General features: G+C 38.8%; 1 protein-coding gene across 10 annotated transcripts in view; it reads right to left on the bottom strand.

The window, feature by feature from the left end:
• LOC110957844 (serine/threonine-protein kinase BRSK2-like) overlaps nt 1–26,773 on the bottom strand; it is a 213,716-nt gene that overhangs the window by 114,506 nt on the left and 72,437 nt on the right. For 9 of the 10 annotated variants that reach the window (XM_051937153.1, XM_051937159.1, XM_051937163.1 and 6 more), the window contains exon 2: nt 650–744. In XM_051937153.1, coding sequence (XP_051793113.1) covers nt 650–744 — 95 coding nt within the window. Of the gene's footprint in view, nt 1–649; nt 745–23,181; nt 23,255–26,773 lie in introns of those variants that run through there. The other variant, XM_051937172.1, reaches the window with a different exon arrangement.

The following is a 26,773-nucleotide window of genomic DNA, read 5'->3' as shown; positions in this document are numbered from 1 at the left end:
GCTTTTAAAGATTCACATCGTCAGCAAAAACCAAAGGGTTTGGGGGGGGGGGTGGCACATAAAAGACGATGTTCTTTTTGTTGAATTTTTTGTCAAGAAAAAACTAAAATAAATGAATAAGTCCAATCCCTTTTCCTTGAAGAATTCTGTTTGTCAAGGAGTCATTTGAAAGATGATGTATCATTGAATTTCAAAAAGCAAAAACTAGACGAAAAACATAAAAAGTAAAACTACAAGATCTAAATGTCCAGTCAGTAAATACTTTGGCATTCTTTAGACAGCTGAAGCATCAACAGCATCAGTTTACAGCTTTAAAATAATCCAAATAACTTTGAAATTAGTGGACACATGGTCGCACATTTAGATTTCCTTTAAGCATCAAATACTTCTGCATTTTGATTATTTTTTAGGCATCAATTTGTAACTTTTCTGCATGAATTTAAGGTAAAATAAAACACAAAATTCAAGCAGAATGAGTAAATGTGTTGGGTTTTTTTTCTTCTTTCATGTTTTTTTAATTTTATTTTGAGGAACAAACACGTTTTCTCAGATTTTAGATTCTTGCATCCACCCTAACATTTACACACATAAATGCACACACACACACACATACACACACACACACTACAGATATTATTAACCGTCTTACCTTCATGAGAACAGACTCACTGAGCTTTTCTCTGTTGACAATCTTTATGGCGACTTTCTGACATGTGACACAGTGAACGCCGAGCTTCACCAGACCTGAAACACAAAATAATATTCACATCAAGTCACTTCTTTCAGTCTGTCTGAGACACACTGAGGGAAAACTTTCAACATTTTCTGAAGTGCACAAAAAACCCTCTCGATTTGACAGAGGTTATCAGGAGGGAGGAATCAAAAGCAGAGCAGTGGACCTGAATTAATGGCGTCACATCGTCCTCTGAGACACCAGCTACCTTAAATGTGATCCAGACTGCTGGAGCCAGATGATTGTAGATGAAACGAATCAAATCTCTTTAAGGTACGACAGATGACATGAATGAAGCTGGAAGCCCCTCTGGCTTCAGAACATGATGTACTATTTGAACACCGAAGTTCTTTCTTGACCTTGAAAACACCAAAAAGGTTCTTTTTTTTTGCTGTTATTAGCTTTTTCTGGGTTTTGAATGTGTTTTATTTCATCAGCAAACACACTGACTCAGGTAAGGACCTTAAATAACTTCAGATTGTTTTGCCAATTTGAGGCATTTTGCAGTTTGTAGCTACATCTTGGTCAAGTTTAATCCAATTTCATTCTTTATGTTTGCTTTAAATTTCCTGCTACAGGCTGTGACAGACTTACAAGCAAGAAGGTAGAAGTTTAAGGCAAAATTATATGTTTTTTCTGCACATGGTGGAATTTTTAGTGCCAACAAAGTGGTTTTGGACTGCACTAAAGGAAAACTAGCAGCACCAGAATGATAATAGTATATTAAAATCAGTTTTGTGAATTGAGGTTTCGTTTAAAAAGACATTCTTAACGAAATGGCTAGAAAAAAACAGGAGATGCATAGATATTTGCATAATAAAGCTACACAGACTTACTGCCTTTAATGTACGCTGATTAATTGTGCAATTATTTCAATTCTAAGCAAAGAAAAAACCTGAACTTGTATATGTAGTTTTAAAAGGCAACTGCACTGAAGAAAAAAGGAATAACTATATCAATGGACTCCTGAATGTCACTAACTTAACTCTATAACCGGGTTAGGTCAACACTAAATACGCAATCCAAGAGGCCTTATTTGACTTGGAAATTTTACCACTGAAATGCAGTTTTACCAATTTAAGGATGACCGATAAGCAATTTTCCTTTTTTTGTCACCAGTCTTTCATAATCTTTTAAAATCTTATTGCTTAAGGCTGGTAAGAATAGATGGACACAGCCACCATGGTGTCACCCACTGGTTTATAGGCTAATGGTCTGAAGACTTGAGCTCAGAGTTTGACCAAACTCTGATATGACAGGTGTAAGGAGCCCCTAAAAGGCCTCTGGAATCCCAGAGACGACAAACTCAGATAAGCCGGAGCTCTCCTGTCCCTCCCCAGCACTGACCAACACCCATTACTGGAGGAAAATTGGGACCTGTGTATTTCTGTGTGCTTTCATTCACAGAAAGACGGATCCCCCTGCTGAACATTAAACACCTGGAAGAATTTTTCTTTTTGAAAGACAATGACTTTCACCTTTATGCTATGAATGTTTTGTTTAACTCTTTTTCACACTAAAACCCCTCCTCTCTCAGGAATGCACCCTCACTGAAGACATTTCTGCCTGGCTCTGGGAGTCATAAAAACTTTTACGACCTGCTGGAACACAGAGAGAGAGAGACCCTCTCTTTACTGAAACAAAGAACATCTTCAACATTCATATTTCTGATATATTTTGTGCTTTCATATTTACCAAAGTTACTGAAAGTGTTTCTTCTATAACATATCCAAATTTGACCATTCTACCCCTTACAGAAGTCCAGATATTAAAATATGATGTTAATTCAATTCCTTCCACAGGATACAATGATTTGGAATGAATTCCATTATTAACCTCTGAATTTTCTCTCTATTTAGGTTGAAAGATAACCATTGTATTTACTCGTTACCAAATGTATGACTTGTTATCATATTTAAACTGTGACATATATTTCTAATGTCCCAAAACATAAACATATAGGTATAATTAAATAATTCACATAATTTTACACACGTTTCCCTTTCGCACAACTGAAGTATGGTGAAGGAACAGACAGATCGCGTTTTGCGCGTTTAATGTTATATTTTCTTTTTTCGCTCCTGATCATTTCAGTCTCTGCCCCCCCTGCTCTCTTGAACAAAGGAATCCTTGTTGCTGGGCAGATTTCGCTCCCTCCGCCTATGGGTCCGCCCCGGGGCCGCTGTATGAAGGTATTTCAGGTGCAAAATGTTTGAGCACCTGTAACATCGAATTTGTAGTTGTGTACGTTGAATTTGTATGTGTATCAGCAAATCTGATTTCCCACATTCTAAGAGTTGTGTACTTGTAAAATAACTTCTTGTATGTGTCATTTTTTGTCTTCCCACAAATACAACACAAAAAATACACATTCACAAAATCATAATTCCAGGTGCACAAATCACATTTACAGGTGCACAAATCCTTCTCTAGAAGTCACATATTTCAACACTGACACGCTCACATTTTGCACGTATTGTTGCAGCACACTAAGTGCAAAACATACTTGTGCACCTGTATTGTACGAAGTGAAGTTGAAGTGAGAATTTGAATATGTGCAAATCTGAATGTGAACTTGTGCAATAAGTATGTGAAATAATTTACCACGACAATAGCTGTGTCCTCTAACACACAAACACAAATTGCTACTTACAACCACTCGAATTCTCCCCACGAGTCACACATTCTCTGTTTTCTACAGGTGCAAATCAGAAATCGTACTTCCGGTCCCGCTGACATATTTGGTGCAAAACTACAAAATGATCCGATCTGTGTATAAATTCTATGCTCTGAGATTGACAGACTTTTCGGCCAGTCAGAGAGACGCTTTGCCCGCCCAGCCAATCAGAGGTTTTGATTCCATCCAAGGTCACTTTACCGACTTCCGGGTGTGGAATTTCACGGCAGTTCTTGTTTTGGACGGCTGGTCTGCTCTAATCTCTATAATGCGCATTTCCCAATGACTCAAATAACTTATCCATTCCTCTTAGTATATTGAAATCAAAGCCTACACGCTCTCCATCTTGAAATTCCACACCCGCAACTTAGAATTTGAGGACACAACACTTAGAGATACAACAGCAACCAGTCAACCACAAGGTATCCACACCCTAAAACATATCCTGTTTTATCATCTGTTTTACTATAAATGAGACCATAATTTAATCAATGAACATTGTGTTGTATTGTAGGAGACTTGAAACTAGTGATTGAGACCATAAACTAATTTGGAAAACATTTACTGAGGGAACAAATCAAGTGAGAAGTAGGATCATTTTCTCATAGACTTCTATAGAGTCAGACGTAGTTTTGGCTGTTAGAAAGAATGCAGGGTTAAAGTTTACAATCTGTGGGTAAAAGGCATCTGAATTACTGCCAATATGATACTTTCATCAACGTAACATCCTGAAGAATGAAGAAAGAGGCATCACTTCTCAAAACATCAGCTGTTTCATCACATCGATATCCCAGTCCATCATTGATTAAACCACAAAAGCTCATTTCAGTGTACAGTCATGACAAATTTAGAAGTTCATGCAATTAAAACAGTTTAGATGTAGCTCTGTGGCATTGCTTCCTGTACAAATCAATGAGGCCTCTATGATTCCCTCTTTCTCCACCCCCTTGCTGCAGCTCGAGCACACCAGCTCACCCACAACTCTGCTCAAAGACCGTAAAACTACAGAAAGGCAGTTTGCAGTATTGAAGGAGTTCAGCCATACACACTCGAACCACAAACTGATTCTGAAGAAAGATGACACAAAAAGCTCAACCCAGTAAGCTGACACAATTATTTTCATTATTATTATCATTTATAATTCCAGATGCCATCATATGCATGTCTGAGTAAAACATTCAGCGTGTATTCACACAAAAAGAAAGCAATCATAAAGTAAAACACTTTGAAATAAGAAGACAAAATGTTTGACTTCATATTGGTCCCTACTATGTGAAAGGAAGCAGAATAATGAGTGTTTTCTGCGGCTGGGTTCACTTTTCGTCACTGAACCCTCCGCTGTGCTGACTGACGGACCAGACGGAAAAAAATGCAATTGACTCACATTCTGCAACTCCCGGGTCTCTTTTTATTGTGTACTTCTGAGAGCTCACACGATGTGACTCTCAAGTCGTAACAGAAATGTCAACATGCAACACCTTTATCTTATTACAGCCACAATGCCTCCATTCATCTCTATCAAAGCTCTGACGCCAGGGAGTATATCTCACTTTGTACTGAAGGTCTGCAGACGGCGGTGGAAATGCCACTGCGCATATGCACCTCTTCATTACCTCACGCTGCATATATATTCCACAGCAGATGAGTGTGTCACTATTTGAAAGGTGATTTCCCTGCGGGGGTCGCGAGGAAACGAGCAGCGGGTGCGTCTGGACCAATATGGCAGCCTGGGGGCTCTTTTATGTTGCCGGTTAGAACCGAAATGGCATCCTGGGCGACATTCGCCAAGTCTTATTGATCTTGTTGTCAAAGAAGCTCGCGGTCGGATACGACTGCTTACCATAACTCAGGGCAGAGAAAACCCTATAAAGGCTGCTCGGTATGAACAGAGTCAACCTGAAAGTTATGAGAAGAGCTGCAGAGGAGGAACAGAAGCAGCGCTGAGGATGATCTTCAGAGTGAGAAGGTGGCTGAGCAGAAAATAATAGAAACTAAGAAGCAGAGACTGAGAGCTTAAACAATAAATACTGCCGTGTTAAAGTCTATTTTCAGAGGCTTAGTGATTGTTCGCCTCCTCTAAATGATCATTTGAACTGAAAGCAGCTGTACTGTTTGAGCAGCATGTCAAAAGGGGTCATTCACAGTGTAAAACCCACAGAGGATAATCATTAACTCTGCAGCTGTGCAGAGAATTTTATTCACTTTGTTCATAGTTTTGGTTCTGTATGACTAGTTTAAGCTAAATAGCAGACAGATGGAGCTAGAGGCTGGTAAAGACTAGCTAAGCTGATCTGCTAAAGTTCAATTCAATTTTCAATTCACATCATATGTCATCTCAAGGCACATAGTAAAGTGAAAACCTTACGAAATGTATACAGGAAAACCCAATGTTTTCCTTTGGATTACTTTTGAGTGGCACTTGGCAACAGTGAAAGACTAGGAAGGAAAAAACCTCCAGAACCGAGCTCATCTCCCTTAACTGAAGTAGAATTGTCATGATACCAGATGTTTCACTGAAATTCTACGGTTATACTAATTTTGAAACTACAATAAATAGAGCTCTTAATCAGTAAAACAAGACGGCTATTGTTATATTACTCTGATTTAAAACAATATTGTGCTAAAAGTTTTTTTTTTTAAACAAGTGATAGCCTTATAACTACTTATAAACAATCTAGAGCTAGGTGTAACAAATACATGAAAACAAAAATGGTAATAGGACAAAAAAACACTGTAATTATTCATCAAGTATCTAAACAGCAACATCCGAGGATGTAAACATTGTGATAACACGTTGTTTATATTAAGCAACAACTGCAAGTTTTTCAGCTTGAATTCTGAGTGCAGCTCTGGATGTCTGAACTGTTCCTTCCATTTCTTCAGTCATATACTGACTTTTTGGTCCCCGGTCATCAACTTAAACTCTAAATATCTCAATGCATGACTTTTGTTGTTTATTCTTCCAGTTGCAGAGAACCTGTTGTCCCACCACTACATAGAAATCAAAATCTTCAGTGGGATATATCTGACTGCTGCAGGACTTGCAGTGTCACAGAAATGTAAGTCACATTTTAAGAATTTTGGTATCAACTTGCACATCTCAAGTTTTTTACACCACATACTATGTAAATTTGCACATTCTCACGTGTATAACTTGCACATTCCCGTACATGGATACATATTGTCATTGTTTACAATTGCAGGGAGGGTCCTCGACTTACATCTTAGTTCCGTTCCTAAGGGGCAACATAACTCAATTTCCGCCGTAAGTTGGAACTAACATGCTGTGATGTATGTGGCCTACAACCGGCAAATGTAAACAAAACCGTCTCCCTTGTACAGTGCCGTGCGACAACGTATTTGTCCGCTTCACTTGCCAGCTAGTTCCCGTGCGACATTTGTGCTAACATCACAAATGCCATACGTCGGAATGATGAAAAAAGACTTTCTTTATAAATTTATGGGAGATGGCGATGTAACCATGAAACGCCGTAGGTCGAAGACGTCGTAAGCCGAAGACCTGCTGTACTTAAAATTCCTTACATTTGCTGTTTTTGCTGTTTGTTTGACCTCTAACACATATTTCTCTTGTAACACTGCTTTTTAACTTGTAACACGAGCATTTTAGAAAAAATTGTTTTATCCACCTTTAGAGATTGGCTACTTGTCAACGTTTACTGAACGCACCAAAACATCTAATTCCTCAAATGAAGAAAACCCATTTGTCAATTAAACTGATTGTGAAAGTTCTAATGACATTTCCACCCCATAATGTGATCAAGTTTCTCGTTCATGTGAATGCCGACTGTAATCTAATTGCTACCGTGCTTGTAAATGATTACCAGAAATAAGAGAAGTGCCAAAAGAATCCGCTTCTGCACACGACAATAAGTCAAGACGAGTGTCATAAAATACTCAGCAACAGCAATATTAGTGATTAATGACGCTAGGCCCAGTTAAAATCCTGAAAAAAATCTGATTAAAGTGCAATCATGTTTCCACACTCAGCACCACAAAGAAAAGGTATTTAAAGTGTATGTTACAGCTCCATGGATCCAGTGAGAGCTGTAGGTTTGAATTATCCCCACTAAAAACACATTTGTGCTCTTAAAATCTTTCTTTCTCCTCGTAATTACTCCTCTGACACCTAAATGTGACGGCTTCTGTCTCGACAGACGGCTATATGTTTTTGATCGCGTGCAGCACGAAAACCGTAACAGCACTTTATGTGTGACATTTTTCACTGCGCTTCTCGGTTATTACAATCATTACAAAGCTCCAAACGAGGCCCTAAAGTAATAATCTCTGACATTTTCACATCAAGAAAGATCCACTTTGCTTCTCTCTGTCTCATTAATATATAATTCAGCGCGGAAGAGTCCGTGAAAGCTTTAACATTTGCTGTTGGAAATGACTTTCTCGCGCGTTTCTGTTCGTGTTTGGTGATTTATGCATGTGACAGACAAAGAAGGATTAAATAAATAGAAGGCAAACAAAGAATCTGGAAATTCAGCTCAGCTTTGAATCTAAAATAAAAATTTGAATGAACAAATGCATTTAGGAACCTGAAACCTGGAAATGACATTTGTGTGTTTTTACAAATGCATTTATGCGCTCCGATTGTGACGTTCACTGAGCTCTGCAGGTTAATACAGGGATTAATTAAGTATTCTACCTATTAATCCTATTAGTCACTATGGTGACCGTGAGGGGAGGTGACATGCAACAGTCCAAACAGCTTCCCTGTTGCATTAGCACGTTTGCTGTCACCGCCTGCATTTTTTTTCTTAGTTTTTGGGCATTTATTCTGAAGTAGAGGCAGGTAAAAATAAGCACTATTATTGTGGTGTTAGCAGAAGACAAACATGCAGCAGTGAAGTGTATCTGAAATCTTTTAACAGCCCTTTTCCGCCCTAGTATTCCAACTTTCAACCTTAACTAAAAATCTTAGTTTTTTGCTTGTATTCATGTGTCTACTCAGTGTTTTTTCCACATACAGTCAGATCCATAAACATCTGGACACAATTTTCAGCGTTTGGGCTCTGTACACCACCACAATGGATCTGAGTGAAGACTTTCAGCTTTAATTTGAGGGTATTTACATCCAAATCAGATGAACGGTGCAGGAATTACAACACATTTCATTTGAGCCCTCCACCTTTTAAAGGGACCAAACATAACTGGACAAACAAACATAATCATAAATCAAACGGTCACTTTTACGAGTTATGCCATCACAAATCACCAGAATTTTAGAACTATTTCTGCTTCAACGTCTTGGATTTGCCTGAAATTCTATTACCAGATAGAAGAGATTTTTGTTCAATTGCAGATTGACATCAAGTATTTTATGAGATACAGCGTTGATGATTATCTGTGTCATTTTAATAAGTGTCCCATATGTTTTGTTTTGTTTTATTGTGACATACAACTATATATGGTTCAGAAAATAACAAAAGTTGATTTCGACATTATCAATTTCTTTTGCTAATTGTACTCAACGATGGGACTTTTCATATAGCGGCTACATTTTATTTTCATATTTCCTCTCATCCCTAATCAGAGACTATTTGAGCTGCACGTCCAACATTGTAGATTATGAATTAATGACAGGATGAGAAAAAACAGTAAAAATCTACAACTTTTATTCTTAAAAGTTCGTGATTAGAACAGCCTCAAATTTCACTGTGCAGAAAAATGTGCTGAAAGTGGGTTGAAGATCAATTTTTTCAAAGTTTTATCTTAGAATGTACTTCATATATCAAACTAAAATTTCACAGATACCATTTTAAATTTTGCTTAAAATTTCAAGCAAATCAGAGATGGTCAAGTCAAAGACCCTTTAATAATTTGAAATGAATTCATTAATATGCAAGTTTGTGTTATATTTTTTAAGGCTGCTACTGTTTACGTATGTATTTATGTTATTTTATTTATGCATTTACTTTGCATGTTGTGTTGCGAGGTGAGGTTCATGGGAATGGACCATAACGTAGGTGAAGTTCTGTGGCCGTCACACTGTGATAACGATGATCTAATTACATTTCATTTCACACTGTGTCAGTTGGGTCTGAATAACGTCAGCGTCAGACTGAGTGGGATCACTTTGAGGCTGTTGAACTGTTGTGAATCGCAGCACTACGATAACATCATCATCTGCATCATCCTTCAGCACCTCTTATGTTTTGAAACAGCAGCTCTCCAAGCTTTCCTCCGTCTCCCGAGTCGACGTGCTCCAGCAGTCAGTCTAATCTGCGTCATTGTGAGCCATATTTGGATCGCTTTGCTTGTAAACATGGAGTCGCGCTGTTTGAGTTTGGTCCTAAATTCTGCTGCAGGCTCTTGTCTGTCATGAAAGCTTCAAGTCGGCCCTGAAAAGTGCCCTTAATGCAACATCAAGCTACTCTGGAGTGAGAAACAGTGATGGAAAGATCTGTCAAGAACAGTGCTGTTCCTGCACATTTGTCCTCCACATGAATGATCAAGACGTGAGTGCAGCCTGACGTTTGATTTTAACGTCCTTTTCATTCACAACACCCTGCTGACAAACTATACTGTGGATGCAGCTCTCAAGTACATATTCTAGTCCAATAAGAGCACTTCTCTTTGATGTTAACTAGCTTTTACTCCAGAAATGTACAGTTACTTCCTTTGGAATATCTCTGACAGTGTTAAAAAAGCCATATATGTACACACAGGTGAGAAAGCCAGGCAGGTGCAGCAGCAGGAACCAACAGGAACAGGACGTATAAAAAGCTCATTTGCTTTATTTGCCTATTTATCTGTTGATTATGTTTAATATTAGATGCTATAAAATGAATCTAACCTTCAGAAAAATGTCAGAAAATGGTCAAGAATTCTAAGATATTTTGTTAGAATTTACAACGTAACTGCATACATATACAATCCAATAATAACAATAGTAATAACACAATACATAGATATGTACATGCATATTGTATATATACGTATATATTATTATTATTATTCACAATAGTAATAAGATATTATTGTGAATTATATATATGTATTTCACAAAAGTATTAAAAGACAAAAGCTGTCATTCTCTACATGTGAGCCATTGGAGCGACTTGTTTCATTTTATTAATCACTCTTTTCAAATAAATGACTTGAATGTGTCACAAATTAAAACAGTTGCTTAGTAACTGACCAGTGTAGCTGGTTTTTAAGGAACTAAAGGACATCTTAGTGGAATGAAATTGCACCTAGTTTCAAGCAACTGATTATTGTACGTAGTTCCAGCGAAAAATAACAAAGTTAGTAAGTAAAAGGGCCACACTGCTGGCTTTATTGGCCTTAACCCTTTACGCTTCAGTGCGTCGTAGGTGTACCGCCGGCGGTACACCTACTAATTTGCATAGGAATTTCAAGAATGTCCGACGGCTGCAAACGCGATTATACAAACACTATATGCCGATGGAAAGCTTAGATTCTCACGAATCCGCCGGTATAAACCACTTTCAGATGTGATTACCACAGCGGGTAATATAAACACATTTGTCCGACAAAAACAAATATTCATCCATCCGTTCTCTATACACGGCTTCAACGCACACAGCGCGACTCACATTTCCGGGTTCATTATTACACACAGAAAAAAAGATTTCACAAAAAACGGCCATAATCCAACCTTTTACATCCAGATGACACAAGCCAGTAAACTATTTTGTCCAAAACATGTCCTGAAGTCGGTATAAAATCCACGAATCGGTCATTTTCAAGGAAATGCACCTCGCGATGCCCGTCCAATATTCCCTGTATTTTTCGTAATTTTTTTAATTTAAAAATAGAATATTAGCGACTTTTTGTACTGAAAACGGCTGGAATTGACAGAAGCTTAAAGGGTTAATTAAGTCTAAATCAACATAAAAAGTTGGTATCTGCAGCATACAAGATTATTTGAACCCAGTTCTCGAAATTAACTGACATAGTACAACTTCTTTGACATGTCAGTTAATTTGGAGTGAATGTCAAGTAAAAATTCAATGAATGTTAATTAAAAAGTAAGACCCAGCAGGTTCTATTAGATTGGGCCAGTTAAAAGTTGTAAAAAGGTGTAGTCTGGTCCCCCTGCTGCTTTTCTCTTTATGAAAGTAACACCTATGATAAAATGCAAAAAAAACAAAAAACAAAAACTGATCAGTCAACCTGCAAACTGCAGCCTTAAGATACACAAAATAATCTAAAAAGATGCATATAAATGATTCAAAACATAAAATACAAAGATAAAACAGGCTAAAATGTATTCAGACAGATTAAACTGGAGAGAAAAGAAATGGTATTGTGCAGCTACATTGTAAGATTTTTCACAAATTGTGGCAGCAAATAAAATCTTTCATCCTCGAGTGTTAAAGCAGATTTACAGTTTACAATACAAACAGTGTTATTCCTGTATGTTTGTCCTCCATATGAATCACCTGGGACGTGGATTTTCATGTTCTTTTCATTCACAAAACTCCACTGAGAAACTATATTGTGAATGTAGCCTTGAGGTGCATATTAGAATCCTGTCTCTCTACTTCTACCTAGTATTTCTTCACTTTTATAACAGAAATGTTCCGTTTGCTGAGGGTTTGTTTCAGATATAAGGGGGGTACAAACTTAATTTTGCTCCTCCATGTTCAGTTTGAACTCTGAGGACAGTAATCAGACTTCAAAATCAATACTATGAAATGCAAAATAACACGAATAACCACTGATTGAACGACCAGGAAACTCAGAGTAGCAGCGACAAAAAACAAAACAAGCACATTTCCAGAAGGGAAACTTAATCAATGTGCGACTAGAGGAAGGCTCAACTGCCAACAACTCGGCTTCATTGATTTCTCTCCCCTCAATCAGTTCTCTCCTCTCTGCCGGATCGGATCGATAATCTGCAGGACTTCTGAACTCTGCAGACGGAGCCTCCTTCAGCAGGGACTCGGCCTCTTGGACCTTAAACTCCTAAACTCCCTCCTCATCAAACCTCCTGTGTTTCCTCTCTGTGCTTTGGGGCTGAGAGCAGGAATTACTTTCAAAGTCCCAATTAAGCTCCTTTAATGACTAAATTCTACATTTACCACCTACTAAGACCACAGAAAACAAAGGCTGTGTACATAACTGGTGTAGAGAGGAAGTCAACTCCAAATCCCAGAAGGCACCGCTGTGGGTGAACATCCAATCAGAGCACAGCACATTTGATTTGAGGGACTCATGAGAGGAACATTTTTTTTTTTTTTTTTAAAGGGGAATTTTTCTATAAATTAAGCAGCTCTGGAGCCTTGTTTGTTTCTGATTGAGATGTTCTGAATATTCAAGAACTCTGGTTGGAGCTGTCGCCATGGCAACGCCCGACGAGGCTCATGGGTGCTGCAGTATTTAGTGTTTTACTTAAAAAAAATGAGGGTGAAATATTAATAAGTCACTGCTGGAAAATAACCCTCCGGTACGGTTAAAATCCTTCAGGAGGCTCACTCATGTTTCTGCTGTGAGTGATGTCAGAGTTAAACATTAAAGAACGTAATAATCAAGGTCGATAAAGAGATCTCTCCCACCTCATCTGGACGTGAAGCTGTTCTTTAATTTTTTGTTCCTCTTGTAGTCTAATTGGAACCAACACAGCAGCTGATAATTATGTTGAAGAACTGACCGCAGGCGCAACAGCTCCCTGAGCAGATTGACTGAATTAACAGAGCCAGCAGGAAGGCACTAATAAGATAGCATTAATGACAAAATAAACACTCTGAATGAACGCAGAGGCTGTGTCTGTCTATTTAAATAAACGCGGGAGATAACGCAAAAACCGGCTCAAAGCAAACTTTAATGGAAAAAAGTGGATCAGTCATACGTTCGTCCACCAAGGTTCAGCTTCGCCCCAATTCATGCCACAGAAAATGTTAATGCAGAACCCTCTAAGGTCTGTTCAAACATCTTAAACATTTTGGAAGGCCTCCACTTTCTGCAGGAATGACAGGTAAGTCACGGGGCTTAGATTGAAACAATATTATCAATGCCATTTGTAAAATCAGTTTCAGTATCATCTTTAGCATTTCATTTTCATGTGCATTTTTTAAAATGTGCAACACTGTCAATGCAATGTACAATATTTCATTTTTCATTTCATTTTTTCAACTACAATAGTAGAATTTCATGTGTAACATTTCATTATTATGTACAAAATTGTAAATAAACAGTGCAACACTTCTATTTTGTGTGCAATATTTTGATTACTTCTGCAATATTTCCCTTTCGTGTACAACATCCTCAGTGTGAAGCACAATATTTCATTTTGTCACATTTTTAATGTGCAATATTTTATCATGCATGGTCATTTATCAAATCAGTACAAGTGCCAGCAGTCTGTTATGTTTTTCTTTTCATTTTAGTTAACTTATTCTATTCCAGGAATGTATTCTACTTATGTTTACTGCTATTCCTACTACTACTTAGATATGTCATTGTTTTCTGAGCAACACCTGGCATGAGAATTTCCTCCAGAACTGAATGGATTTTTATCTGATCTTATCTTCAGAAAGGGAAGGAGAAAGAAGTGATGAATCTGATTTGATGTGCAGTGAAAGAGCCCATATTGTGCACATTTACAGGTTCATGATTACACTTATATATACAGGGTAAATTATAAGTTCTAGTCATACATGCTTTATTGTAACTATCCAAATCCTCCATCATCCAGTCTTTTAATCAAAGAAAAAATACTTTGAGATTTAACTCGTGTTTCACCATAAAATGGAGGCAGTAGAAACGTTTTTTGTCTAATTGTGTGGGGGACATGATCTAGAATCTGTCAAAAACATGATGAAACATGGATGCTGTATGATTTAGAAACTGGGAAAAAATATGTGTCCACTAGAGTCTAGCATCATTGTCTTCTAGGTTTAAATGTGTATTTTTGTGCTTAAGGTCTAAATTTGTCAGGTTAACCTCCATAATTATTAATTGTGAAGAATCTTGGCATTTTATTTTGATTAATCAGGTGAAGCTCTGTAATTAATAATTCTAGCATTCCTACCTAGGTTAATAAATGGTTTAGCACTGATCTCCATTATTACCAATGCTGCAGGGTCTCAGTCTTTCTAATTTGTAAACTACTAAGAAAACTCATGTCAAAAACAACACTTTAGGCTCTTAACCCCAATATTCTAACTGCTAGGATAATTTGTAATGCCAATTATTTACAGTTTTATACTGGAAAGCTCTTTTGCACATCACAGCTGTCATTTTAAAGTGACTTGATTTGACCTGTGCTCATCTTTTGGCCCAAAACTTTTGACTTTGGAAGCAAAGTTTGTCTGTTTGGCTCTGAAGGTTAAGTGGGCATCGTGCTGAAATGTTTTGGGCCAAAATGCAGAGCAAGTACAACCAAAAGCATAACAACATTCTCAGGAGGTCCAGGGTTCTCACCAGGATTTTTTTACAGCGTAACGGCAGGTCCTCCCGCACAAGCACGGGCATGCGCGCGCAATAGCCTTCATTAAATCTCGCGAGCCAATGTCAGCCAATGAGCGTCACGCAGATGCTCCAAATGCTCGTGATTTAGGTCACTATTCACCATACATGGCATCACGGAAACGACCGAGACATGCTAATTGTAACCCCGAGATTGGAAGCGACTCTTAATTTTAGACGGGAACGGGTCAATCGACAGGAAAGTACGGCTGAGGTGGGGAGACATAAATTAACCTAGATAGGCACCCAGTCGATAAAAACAGACGCACATGGCGTTATCTGTCAAAATAACAGCGTAGCGGCCCTAATCACAGCGTAATCTTTTAACCCTTTACGCTTCAGTGTACCGCCGGCGGTACACCTACTAATTTGCATAGGAATTTCAAGAATGTCCGACGGCTGCAAACGCGATTATACAAACATTATACGCCGATGGAAAGCTTAGATTCTCATGAATCCGCCGGTATAAACCACTTTCAGATGTGATTACCACAGCGGGTGAGAAAAACACATTTGTCCGACAAAAACAAATATTCATCCATCCGTTCTCTATACACGGCTTCAACGCACACAGCGCGACTCACATTTCCGGGTTCATTATTACACACAGAAAAAAAGATTCCACAAAAAACGGCCATAATCCAACCTTTTACATCCAGATGACACAAGCCAGTAAACTATTTTGTCCAAAACATGTCCTGAAATCGGTATAAAATCCACGAATCGGTCGTTTTCAAGGAAATGCACCTCGCGATGTGCGTCCAATATTCCCCGTATTTTTCGTCATTTTTTTAATTTAAAAATAGAATATTAGCGATTTTTTGTACTGAAAACGGCTGGAATTGACTGAAGCTTAAAGGGTTAAACTGACAGCGTAACGGGCCGTTATGTTGAAATGCGCTGACGAGAACCCTAAGGTCGTCATTGCTGCAGTGGCTGCCTCTTTGGAAAACATACGCAGACATACACAGTCACACCTCAGCTTAATTTAGAGTTTCCATTTCAGCTAATCTGCATGTCTTTGGATGTGGGAGGAAACTGGAGCAGCTGGTGGAAACCCACGCAGACTGGAGCCTGAACACGCAAACTCCACACAGAAATAGACTTTAAGAGAAAACACCCGCATGCAGTTTGGCTGTCAAAGTCTGATTTCCATATAAGAAGATTCAAACTTTACTCGGCTCTGCTGGATGCAGCGTGACGTCCAGCATGTCGATCGTTTTGTTCTCTTTATGGACACGTCTGAGCTGGTAGATGTGGATTTTCAGGCCCAGCAGGAGAGAAAACTGCACCTCCACATTTGGGATGCTGACATTTTGAAGAAGACAGCAGCAGTTTTACTTTTTCTGTCCTTCAGCTTCCCATGAATGACATGTTAGTGCTGTTTACTCTCAGACACTAAGGCAGAGGGGAACAGCAGCCTGAAGTTTCCAGGAAACTCCCTGAAAGACGGCAGAAACTTTCGCCTGTGATGTGACAAGAGTCAGGAGGAAAACTATAGAAGTGTCAGAAACCCTGAAAAGACAGACTGACAGTGTTTGGATGTGTTGTGTGTGGATGCAGGAATACTGTCGCTTTAGCTCACCTTAAAGAAAGAACGAATATCCTGAAGAGACCCTGCAGAGTTATTCCTGTCAAGACGAACACGTTCATTTGCATTACCAAGTATTTAGCATGCAGAGATGAGAAGTCAAGGATAATGTAGAAAGTTTTGACAATCGCAGGGCCACAGACTAACTGTTTACATTGGTTGGATTAGTGCGTCTCATTTTCCATCCACCAGCACATCCTTTTTACCACGTCCTCTAAATGCCTCACATGCAGACTACTGGTAGATGCTAAAATTTACTGATATCCCCTAAATGCCTCAGAGTATCGATAGATGCTGCTGTGCACTTAGAAGCCTCTAGTCTCCAGCAGCAGCTCGGACAGATGTGTGAGACCTAAAGTAAGTTTTAAAAGACTGAAATGAGTTCTACTACTGTTAGCTTTCCCTCAACTGAAAACCAGAGACACACAGACTGAACTGCTAAATGTCCGGCAAACCAATCGGATCAATGAAAATGTTTAGCTGCACCCTTTTGGATGTGTGTGACTCAAAGAGCTCTAAAATATCAACCATATAATCAAATTTATAACAGCACAGAGGTCTACTATCATTAGACTTAAAAATGTGTAAGACTAATCGCTTTTTATTGCCTTTCATTCAAATTTAACAATACTTGCTTTTTTTTAATTTTCGCTAATCAATGAAGCTATTAATTTACCATTTACTGCACATTTTTAAAAGTGTTTATCCACTGAACCAGAACTTTATTTTTCCACCTATGAAAATGATACCAAACAGTATAAATCACAAATCTATCAGAAAATTATTTAAACCATCCCAATTAAGATGTAAAAAGTGTTTATATCATGTGGTTATGTTTAAAAAATAAATCTAATATCCATATTGGCTTTTTAGATGTTCAGTTAACTATAAAGACATGTGATGATAGGAGAATAAAGAAACTAAAGAAGCATCCACTGTGGATCCAAACCGCTGTAAGCACAACCGAACAGTGAATCTACAGAGTTTTGACTCAGTCGATTGAGTGGAGTCAAAGCAATATCAGCTCGCGAGGCAGGGCATGCTGGGAGATATTTTCCTTCCTTTGTCAGCTCGGTGTTTTGGCACTGAGAACTCTTTTCAGTCATGCAGCGCTCGAAGCTCCCGGACCCAGAGGCCACCGCCGGCCGCCCACACACTCTGCTGCTGAGCTGAAAAACCGCCGAGGAAAAGCCAGGAGTCAAGAGTCTGGTCCTCTGCAGCACTCGAGGCTGGACGCTGCACGATGCAGAAAGTCGTCATCCTCTTCTTTTTCTGTTCTACACCTCCGATTATAAACATGCTGCTTTGTACCAAAGACTTAAAGGAGCAGGAAGGAGACGGAACGAAGCGAAAGGAGGATCTGAGCTCGACGGGAAACTTTCAGCTAATTGAACCATAAATAGAAACCACAGCTGAGAACTTCAGCACAAACACTTCACTGTTTGTATCACACCAGTAGGGACTGAATAAGGTTCAAAGAGGCAACTGGAAACAACAATCAGAGGTTTTTGGAGCCGTCTGACTGACTACAGCAGCTCAGCAGTCGTGTGAGGAGCTCAACAGACCTCCAGATCTCACATTATGAAGAACCAACCACCTGACGCTAATACAGAAAAAAATAAAGACAAGAAAACAGAAAAAGAAGCTCCAATAACCATGAAATTACTCGGAGCAAACAAAGAGGTCAGCCAGGGTACCTGTGGTGAGTCTAAACCCAGAGTAGGAGGTCTTAAGAGTTATCTGAGGTGTCCAAGAATGTCAAAGTGTGGTGTATTTGTTGCAAAGAAAAGGTTGCGTTGCTCTCAGCTGGAGGATTTCAAGTCTTTCACGAACATGAAATTGTCTTGGCTGAAGCATGAATAGAAAAGATGGAAAACTGCTTAAACAAAATCTCTGGATAAATATACAGACATCAACTGTGAATCCAAAGCACAGCTATGAGAGTTAGCTGTTACTAGTTAGTTGTTCATTAAACTAATCACCAACTTTTTATTGATAGTCGTTTTGATACAAGTAGACCTCGACACCCTGACTTTACCTTTTATTGTCTCACATTTCTATTATTGTTTAACTATTTTTATTCAGTTTAGTCTTTTAGGTATTTTGCTTGATTACTGTAACTGTACAACACTTTGGTTAAACTCATATTGCTTTGAAATATGCTGCATAAATACATTTGATTTTGACCAAATTCTCTGATTGTTGCTTCTTAAATGGGAATATTTTCTGGTTTCTTTTCTCCTGTGTGACATAAACTGAAGATCTTTTTGTTGTGCATCTGAGGACAGCTTGAGCACTGATGAAACACTGCCTTCTCTGCATTTTTGGACATTTTATAGATCAAATAACTAATCAATTAATCGAGAAAATAAACAAATTATTCAACAATTAAATTCTGTGCACACCCAGAAAACATGATCAAAACATACCTGAATTAGCATTTAGTGATAACAGAAAGTTAGTGAAACCTTAAGGGAGAATAATCAAAACATTCTTTTTAAACCATCTTTGCATTCATTTTAAAGGCACTGACAAAGAACCTATTCCATTATTTAGGTGTGCCGACTTGTTGAATGGGAGTTCACACCAGTAACATGCAAAGCTCGATGAAATCATCCATCTGTTCAGTCCTCAAAATAATCAAAATATGTTCAGAATGATACAAAATGAGAGAAAATCATTCAAAATGTCTTGAAAACTGGCAGGAAGTCTGTCAAAAATGATTTGAAATGTGTTTTAACATTTAAAATCTTTTCCAAAATGCCTCAAAAATATCAAAAATAACATAAAATTGTCCTAAATGACTGAAAATCTGTCTTAAATAACAAAAACTTAGTCGAAAATGATTCAAAGTATATTATTTCACAGTTGTCTCAAATTCAACATTAATATCTTGAAAGACAATTTTGCGTCACATTCAGCCAGGGACACATAACGTGGGATAAAACAGACACTGTGATGTTTTGTTTTTCTGCAGTATATGTTGTGATATTGTAAAAAAAAAAAAAATTACAGGAATTTTCACCAGATGACTTCAATAAGTCTATTTAGGGAGAATTAATCATTCTGGAATGATACATCTGCATCATAAATAAAAAAGATAAATGTATAAAAATGGTGGAAAAAGCTGTTTGAAACCTTTCTCGTATCCAATAACTTGTTTATTCTTTGGATGTCCCTCAGATTTGGCTTTCTGGTGTAAATTTAAACGGTCTAACAAATCTGTTGCAATGTCCCGGTGACTCTATTTTCAGTCAACATCCTTTAAGTAGCTGTTATATTTCCATACAACTGACGCTGCATTTCTTTTTACAAAAAAAATGTTTTTCTCCCGTTTCCTGCTCGTTTGGCTGCACACACGTGAAGCCTGGATGTCAACAAACTCGATATCTTGTAAATAAAATCACCAAATTACTCCATTTATCCACGGATGTGTAAATCAGATTAAGTGACGTTCCACCAGACAGACTCCTGTAGACGAGTAATGGAAAACAAGAAACATGCAAGTTATCTCTTTGAATCAAGCTGTAGAAAACAGCAGATTTCTGCTGAGATCGTTTGTCCTCCTGATGCCGAAAATAGATATCGTGCAGCCCTGACGCACATACACAAAAACAGGCTCAAACAAACCCACGTAAACTCAAATAAAACATATATCTGAGCAACAGCAGAGCATAAAACCTGAAATACATCCAGCCGTCATCCTCCCACACCGCTGATGGCCACAACACAGACCTGTAGTATCTGTAAATGATGCAGGACTCCCCTGTTTCTGAGCTGAAGAGGACATTAAAATGAAACTTTGAAATGGGAAATGACAGTGGGGGGAAACAGAGAGCAATGGGCCAAAGAGAAAGTGCTTCATCCAGCGGTGGACCTGCTCAGCGGGGCTCTGATGGAGCTTCCTGACTGTCAGTGAACCATCTGTATCCATCCGACAGACTGAAGATCGCCGCCTCGAACCTCCGAATCAACCTGCAGCCACCAAACCTGAGCTCTGGCCCGTTTCCATCTCATCACTTAGACCGAAGAAACACAAGAGTCGATTCATTTTCCTGCCTCACGTCAACCAAAAACATATCGATTTATCCTCACGTCGGCCCTGTAATTGCCCCCCTCGTCGTCAGTCATTTGATGCCATCCTGCTTTGTCTGAATGAAGGGCCCCCGCTGCTCTTTAACATTGATTAACTGCTGCTTCTGCTTCACAATGAGCCTCGGAGGCGAGCGCTATCCCGGCGCCGAATAGACGCCGTCACGAGCTGCCAACTGAGGCTAATGAGATCATATATACAGAAAAAGGCCACAGCATTGATTTCATAGCATGAATTAGGCATCGCACACGGCTCACCTGTCCCACATGTGGTTTCACATCAGTAATGAAACATCAAACTTGAAAAGATCAAGGTTTGCCTGGAGGGACACGGTTTTTCAAATACATTTTCAAGGTATTTTTAATTGATATTTGGAGGAATATATGGTGAACAGCACAGACTCTTTGAATTTCTTGTACGCAATATCAAACTTACATGAACCTAAATGCAAAAAAGCAAAACGCTAATGATCAGAAATGTCTTTTGAGATTTGAAAGGGATTCAGCGGATTTTCACAACACCTTTAAAAACTAAATGAGGCAAAAATAAATCTTAAGTTTGACTCTTTTTTTTGGTTTGGAGCAATTTAATGCTTTAAATCCGTCTTGTTTTACCTCCAGCTACACTTGCTCAAGTTGATTTATTTCCTCTAAATTTTAAATGCTCTAGTAATTCCTAAAGGTTTTACTACTTTACAAAAACTAAATAGGCTTTTTATTCTTTTGGTATCATCATTTTATTCACATTTCTTATTAGTGTGTCTACATCTTTGTTTAGTTTTGTTCTCGGCTGTATTGTAAATTTGCCTTATTAATTCATATTTTTTTATTCTTATTTGTGTTTCTACATCTTTTGTTTAGTTTTGCACTCTGGTATTCTGTAAACGTGGCTAACTAAACGTGTTGGATGCACAAATTCAATCAAATTAATCCCTATTAATGATCAAATCTAGCTATGAATGACAGATTCACAGTTATCACATGCGGCTAATTAATAACTTTTAACATATATTATTCTAGGTATCAGCCTTTTTTGATTACCAATAATCAATACCAACATTGGCCCTTAAAAAAATCATATCGGTCGATCCCTAATTTGGCCTCAATGTGTACTGAGTTTAAAAAAGGATTGATTATAAATAAAGATGAATAAATGAATGAATTCGTATAATTAGCTGTTTACAACTGCTGCTTAAAAAATTAACAGTTGATGAGTCTGTTACAGGGATGTCCGCAAGTAAAGATCCCTAAAATATTAATATTGCTGAATAATAATAATAATAATCAACTTTGACACAGCACCTTTTTAAACTATCTCACATATATAAAATCGATTCCATCGCTGTTTTTTTCAAATAAAACAGCAAACACAGATGGAATGCTAGAGGCAAAGTTAAACAAATTGAAACAATCAAACACATTTTTTAAAATCACAAACAAAAACAAAATGAAGCTCAAAAACTATGAAATGAAATAAAAGATGTAGATTTTTTCCAAATAAAACTTGAATTTTTACAATTCATGTTTCCAACATCTGTTAATAATATTCAGCATCATTTTCACTGAATCTGAGTTTTATGTCAGAATTCTTCATTTTTGGACGCTGCCATTAGATTGATTTTTCACAGTGCAACAGCTTTAAAACATGTGATGGACGACACCATCATAAATGGAGGAATTAGTAAAATCGAATGGCAGCTTAAGCCCTGGGTCTAACATATTCTAAACTGCAGCCTTTAGGTTTTGGTAGAATAGCTTTCATTTCAAGTTGCAATTTCAGTTTGAAACCAATTATTTGTTCAGCTCCATCCCAAATCGAACACACTTATTTTCATTTTCCATTAAATAAAAGCATCAAGTCTCAAAGGAACTTGAAAGAAGCTGGACATGGACCAAACAGAGCAAAGGATATTTAGACTAAATTCAAATTGCACTGGACCTGAAGGGACTCGAAGGGATTCAAAAAAAGCAAGTGGACTCCTCTTTTTGGTGCTTGAAGACATTTCACCTCTTATCTAGGATGCTTCTTCATCTCAGAACTGAAGAAGCCTCTTTGATGAAAGATGAAATGTCTTCAAGAACCTAAAAGAGAAGTCAGGTTGCTTTTGACTGAACCACTTAGGATCACCATAACCTGAGTGACTAACAATCTGCGCAAAAACCTCAGAAAAGCAGCACAAATGTATGAGTGATATATGTCATTTCCCTGCTCTTTCTCCACCTGCCTTGAAAAAAACACACATTTGTCTCGTTGTGGTAATGAAGGTGACCCATCAAGTGATCAGAGGAGGTGAAGAGGTCGCCTGGAATCTGCTCAGTTAATAGAGATATTGACCTGCAGCAGCACAACCCTCTCAGAACCGACAACACAGAAGGTAATTTGGTTTTAAGTGTGTGAAGAGGGAACCTGTGAAAACATGTATTATGACTGTACTCGAACCAGAAGGCTTAAAAAAAAAAAAAAAAATCGCTTCTCTTTTTGGTGTCTTGTTTTCAGGCTTCTGCACATAAAAATGAGGTTCTCACCTTCCCCTCAAGTCCAGTCTTGCATTAATTACCTCAGTGGATAATTAGTGAAGGTGTTTACATGTTCAAACACACACACACACGAGAAGTGCTTACCTGTTTCCAAATCAGCATTTTGTGAACAGGCAGCAGTCGTCCAATCAGCAGCAAGCATGAGGAGGGGGAGAGCAGAGGAGACCAATGGTTAGCAGGCAGCACAGAAATCTACCAGGCAACAGATGATGGAGACGCTCAGCCGCGACGTCCAATCAGCTCCTGGCTGTTTTGTGCTTTAACTATGAAACAATTCATCACATTTGAACAAATCTGCTCCACATAAAACCCACACCGAGGGTATCTGTGTCAAGGTTAGCCTCCCCTCCTCCATCATCCGTCTCCCCCCTTTTGACTCCCCCGATGATATGAATCCCATTGAATTTTCTGAATATGATTTCCCTCCATCCTTCCTTCCTCCCTCCGCATCCTGACAAAACCAGCTCCCCTTTCCCCATTAATGAGGTAATTAATAAAACCATCTCCCCCTTTTTTTACCCCCTCTGTTCTCATGGAGAGAGGAGAGAGAGAGAGAAAGGGGGAGGAGAGGGAGGCCAAGAAAGCAGGTCAAGCCTCGAGAGGGGGAGGCAGTGAGGAAAATGTTTCATGCAGCTCTGAGGCTGTGTGATATCAATGAAGAACACAAACAGCAGCGGAAAAAGATCGATACGTTTCTACAAATATGACTTGCTGACAGCCACAAACACGAAGGAACGCCACATTTGAAGTCACACAAATGCTTCACGCCAACAGTCCCATTGATTTTAGGGAATCTGCCAATAACTTTCTCAATCATTGCATCAGTTTTGCAAATATAATGTCAAATATCAGTGAAAAACGACCATTATAACTTCCTCACATCCTAAGTTCACACTCCAACCACTGCAAGTATTCAGTCAGCAATCATGTATGACAAGGAGAAGATTAAAAGAGAGAAAAGTAAAATCTACACATTTGAGAAGATAAAGGTAGCAAATGTTGAAAAGAGCGGATTAATTTTTTGTCAACTGACTAAACCTTGCAGCTCTAATTGATTTTAATTGACTTTGTTTTTTAAAAATTGCTGAGTAACGTCATCTGTGGCTCTGGAGGATCTTTGTGACGTCAAGAAATAGCCCTGATAAAAGCAAAGTCAACTGACCTTGTTTCTAATTTCAACACTTTTAATAGAAAACCTGCAACAAACTCAGGTCATAATGAAAGACAAAAGAAAGGGAAGTGACCGAGCCACCGTTTTTGGAAGTTAAACCACACTATGGACTTAAATTGGAAATATCTGGACTGCTTCGGCTTTAATTTCCTATGAAAATCTGTATTTTCCACAGTATTACAGTCAAAGTAAAAGTACCTCAAGTATTTCAATTCAGTTGAGTTCAATTCAATTTAATATACTTTATTGTCCCACTTGGGGAAATGTATCTTGGACTCCAAAAGCTGTGCCATCAAAGCCATCTTGACAACTACAAAACAGTATAAGTATTTCTTTAAAGTCAACAGGAAGAAGCAGACAAAGTAGTTTGAAGGAAAGAGTGGAGGTAAAAAAACAGGGAAGGAACGATGGAAAAGGAGGATAAGAAAGAATTAAATGGCAACAAAGGAAGTGAAAAAAGAAAAGCAGTGTATTAAACAGGGAAAGTAATGATGACCACTGACCACTGTAGAAAACCAAAGAGAGTCTTGGTCAAATGAAATCGTACCTACTATATCAACTGATTGGTCATGGGGATAAAAGTGTCCAGGTTATCTGGAGTTGGGTTTTCTACCTGCTAGACTTATTAGCTTAGGTTATCCTAAATAAACATAAAAAGTTAGTACTTGCAGCATATAAATCATTTGAACCTGGTTAAAATGTTAGCGTAGTGTTTTAAAATTGTATTTCAAATTATATGTGGGTTGTTGCTGCTGTTTACAAAGTGACCTCTCAACTTTTTTATCCATCTGTCTGAACAAAATGCAGCCATATCTAGGACGTCTTCGACATGGTGTCAGTTTGGGGTCGAGTAAATATTCAGTAAATGTTAAATAAGTCAGACCCAGCCGCCTCTATGTGGCCCCAGGCTGTGAGACTCGGCCCCCACCTGTCCTCCACACGGACACTGAGCACCGGCTCCCCACAAGGCTGTGTGCTGAGCCCCCTCCTGTACTGCCTCTACACCCATGACTGTCGTCCGGCCCACAACAGCAACCTCATCGTGAAGTTTGCTGACGATACAACAGTTGTCGGACTCATCACAGGAGAAGATGAGGCAGCCTACAGAGGGGAGGTCCTGAAGTTGGCAGCTTGGTGTTCAGAAAACAACCTGGCTCTGAACACCAAGAAAACAAAGGAGATCATTGTCAACTTTAGGAAGCTCAGCACCGACCTAGCCCCCCTCTACATCAACGGTGAGTGTGTGGAGAGGGTCCACAGCTTCCGGTTCCTGGGCGTCCTCATCTCCTCTGACATCTCCTGGACGGACAACACTACGGCGATCATTAAGAAGGCACAGCAGCGACTACACCTCCTGAGGGTTCTCAAGAAACACAACTTGGACCCCACCCTGCTGACGACCTTCTATCGCTCGTCCATTGAGAGCCTGCTGACTTATTGCATCACAGTGTGGTACGGCAGCTGCACCATGGCAGACAGGAAGGGGCTTCAGAGGATTGTTAAGACAGCACAGAAAATCATCGGCTGCCCCCTCCCCTCCCTGATGGACATTTACACCTCCCGCTGCCTTAAAAGGGCAGGAAACATCATCAAGGACAACTTCCACCCTGGTTCCGACCTGTTTGTCCTGTTGCCCTCAGGAAGGCGCTACAGGTGCATCAGAACCAAAACAAACAGACTCAAAAACAGTTTCTTTCCAAAAGCCATCACCACTCTGAATTCAAACATGCACTGACATTCCAAACCTCCCCCCCCCAGACTACCTCAAAACCGTCTACTGTGCAATACGGACTATTCTAATGTGCAATATCACACTGACCATGCACTTTTATTCTTTTTAACTGTTTTAACTTATCCTTTTTTGTGATTTTTATTACATGTATCTTGCACTGATGGAGATGCTCTAAATCTCATTGTACTTGTGTATAGTGACAATAAATGGCATTCTATTGGACCAGTTCAAAGTTGCAAAAACGTGAGGGTCTGCTTTATCTGCTACCAAAAAAAGAGAATAAACCACAATCATGTAGCGCTTTTTCCCTTGTCCAGCCAATGAGAATTTGGTCTGATGAGAACATATCAACCAACCAGTTGACCTGGACACTGTAGCCCCAAAGAGAAAGGGAAACGGTTGTAAAGTTATGAAATGAAGAAGTAAAGAAATCAAGAGCAAACTAAGTAAAAGGCAAAGACTGTAGTTGTCGTTGTATGTAACGGAATCTGCAAAGTATCTGCTGTCAACAGGCTAAAAACACCTGTAAAAAAAAAAAAAACTATTCTCTGTGAAAAGTGGTGGGAGAAAAGTAATCTCCCAAAATATGACCACCTACTGTAAGTAAAGTCACTCCAACTGCACTGCATGAATGAACGGAGCTGATATTTACAGTTTATCTCACACCTGACCTGAATGCAACACCCGGCTCTGCTCTGGACTCAAGGTGAGCTTCTGCCTCCGTATCATCAAAACCATCAGCCTCAGTTTGTGCTGAGCTGCAGAGGAGCAGC

Source organism: Acanthochromis polyacanthus, chromosome 2 (assembly GCF_021347895.1).
Source record: "Acanthochromis polyacanthus isolate Apoly-LR-REF ecotype Palm Island chromosome 2, KAUST_Apoly_ChrSc, whole genome shotgun sequence".
Classification (NCBI taxonomy): domain Eukaryota; kingdom Metazoa; phylum Chordata; class Actinopteri; family Pomacentridae; genus Acanthochromis; species Acanthochromis polyacanthus.
Note: the sequence above shows the minus strand (reverse complement) of the source record. Positions and strands in the feature narration are given on the sequence as shown.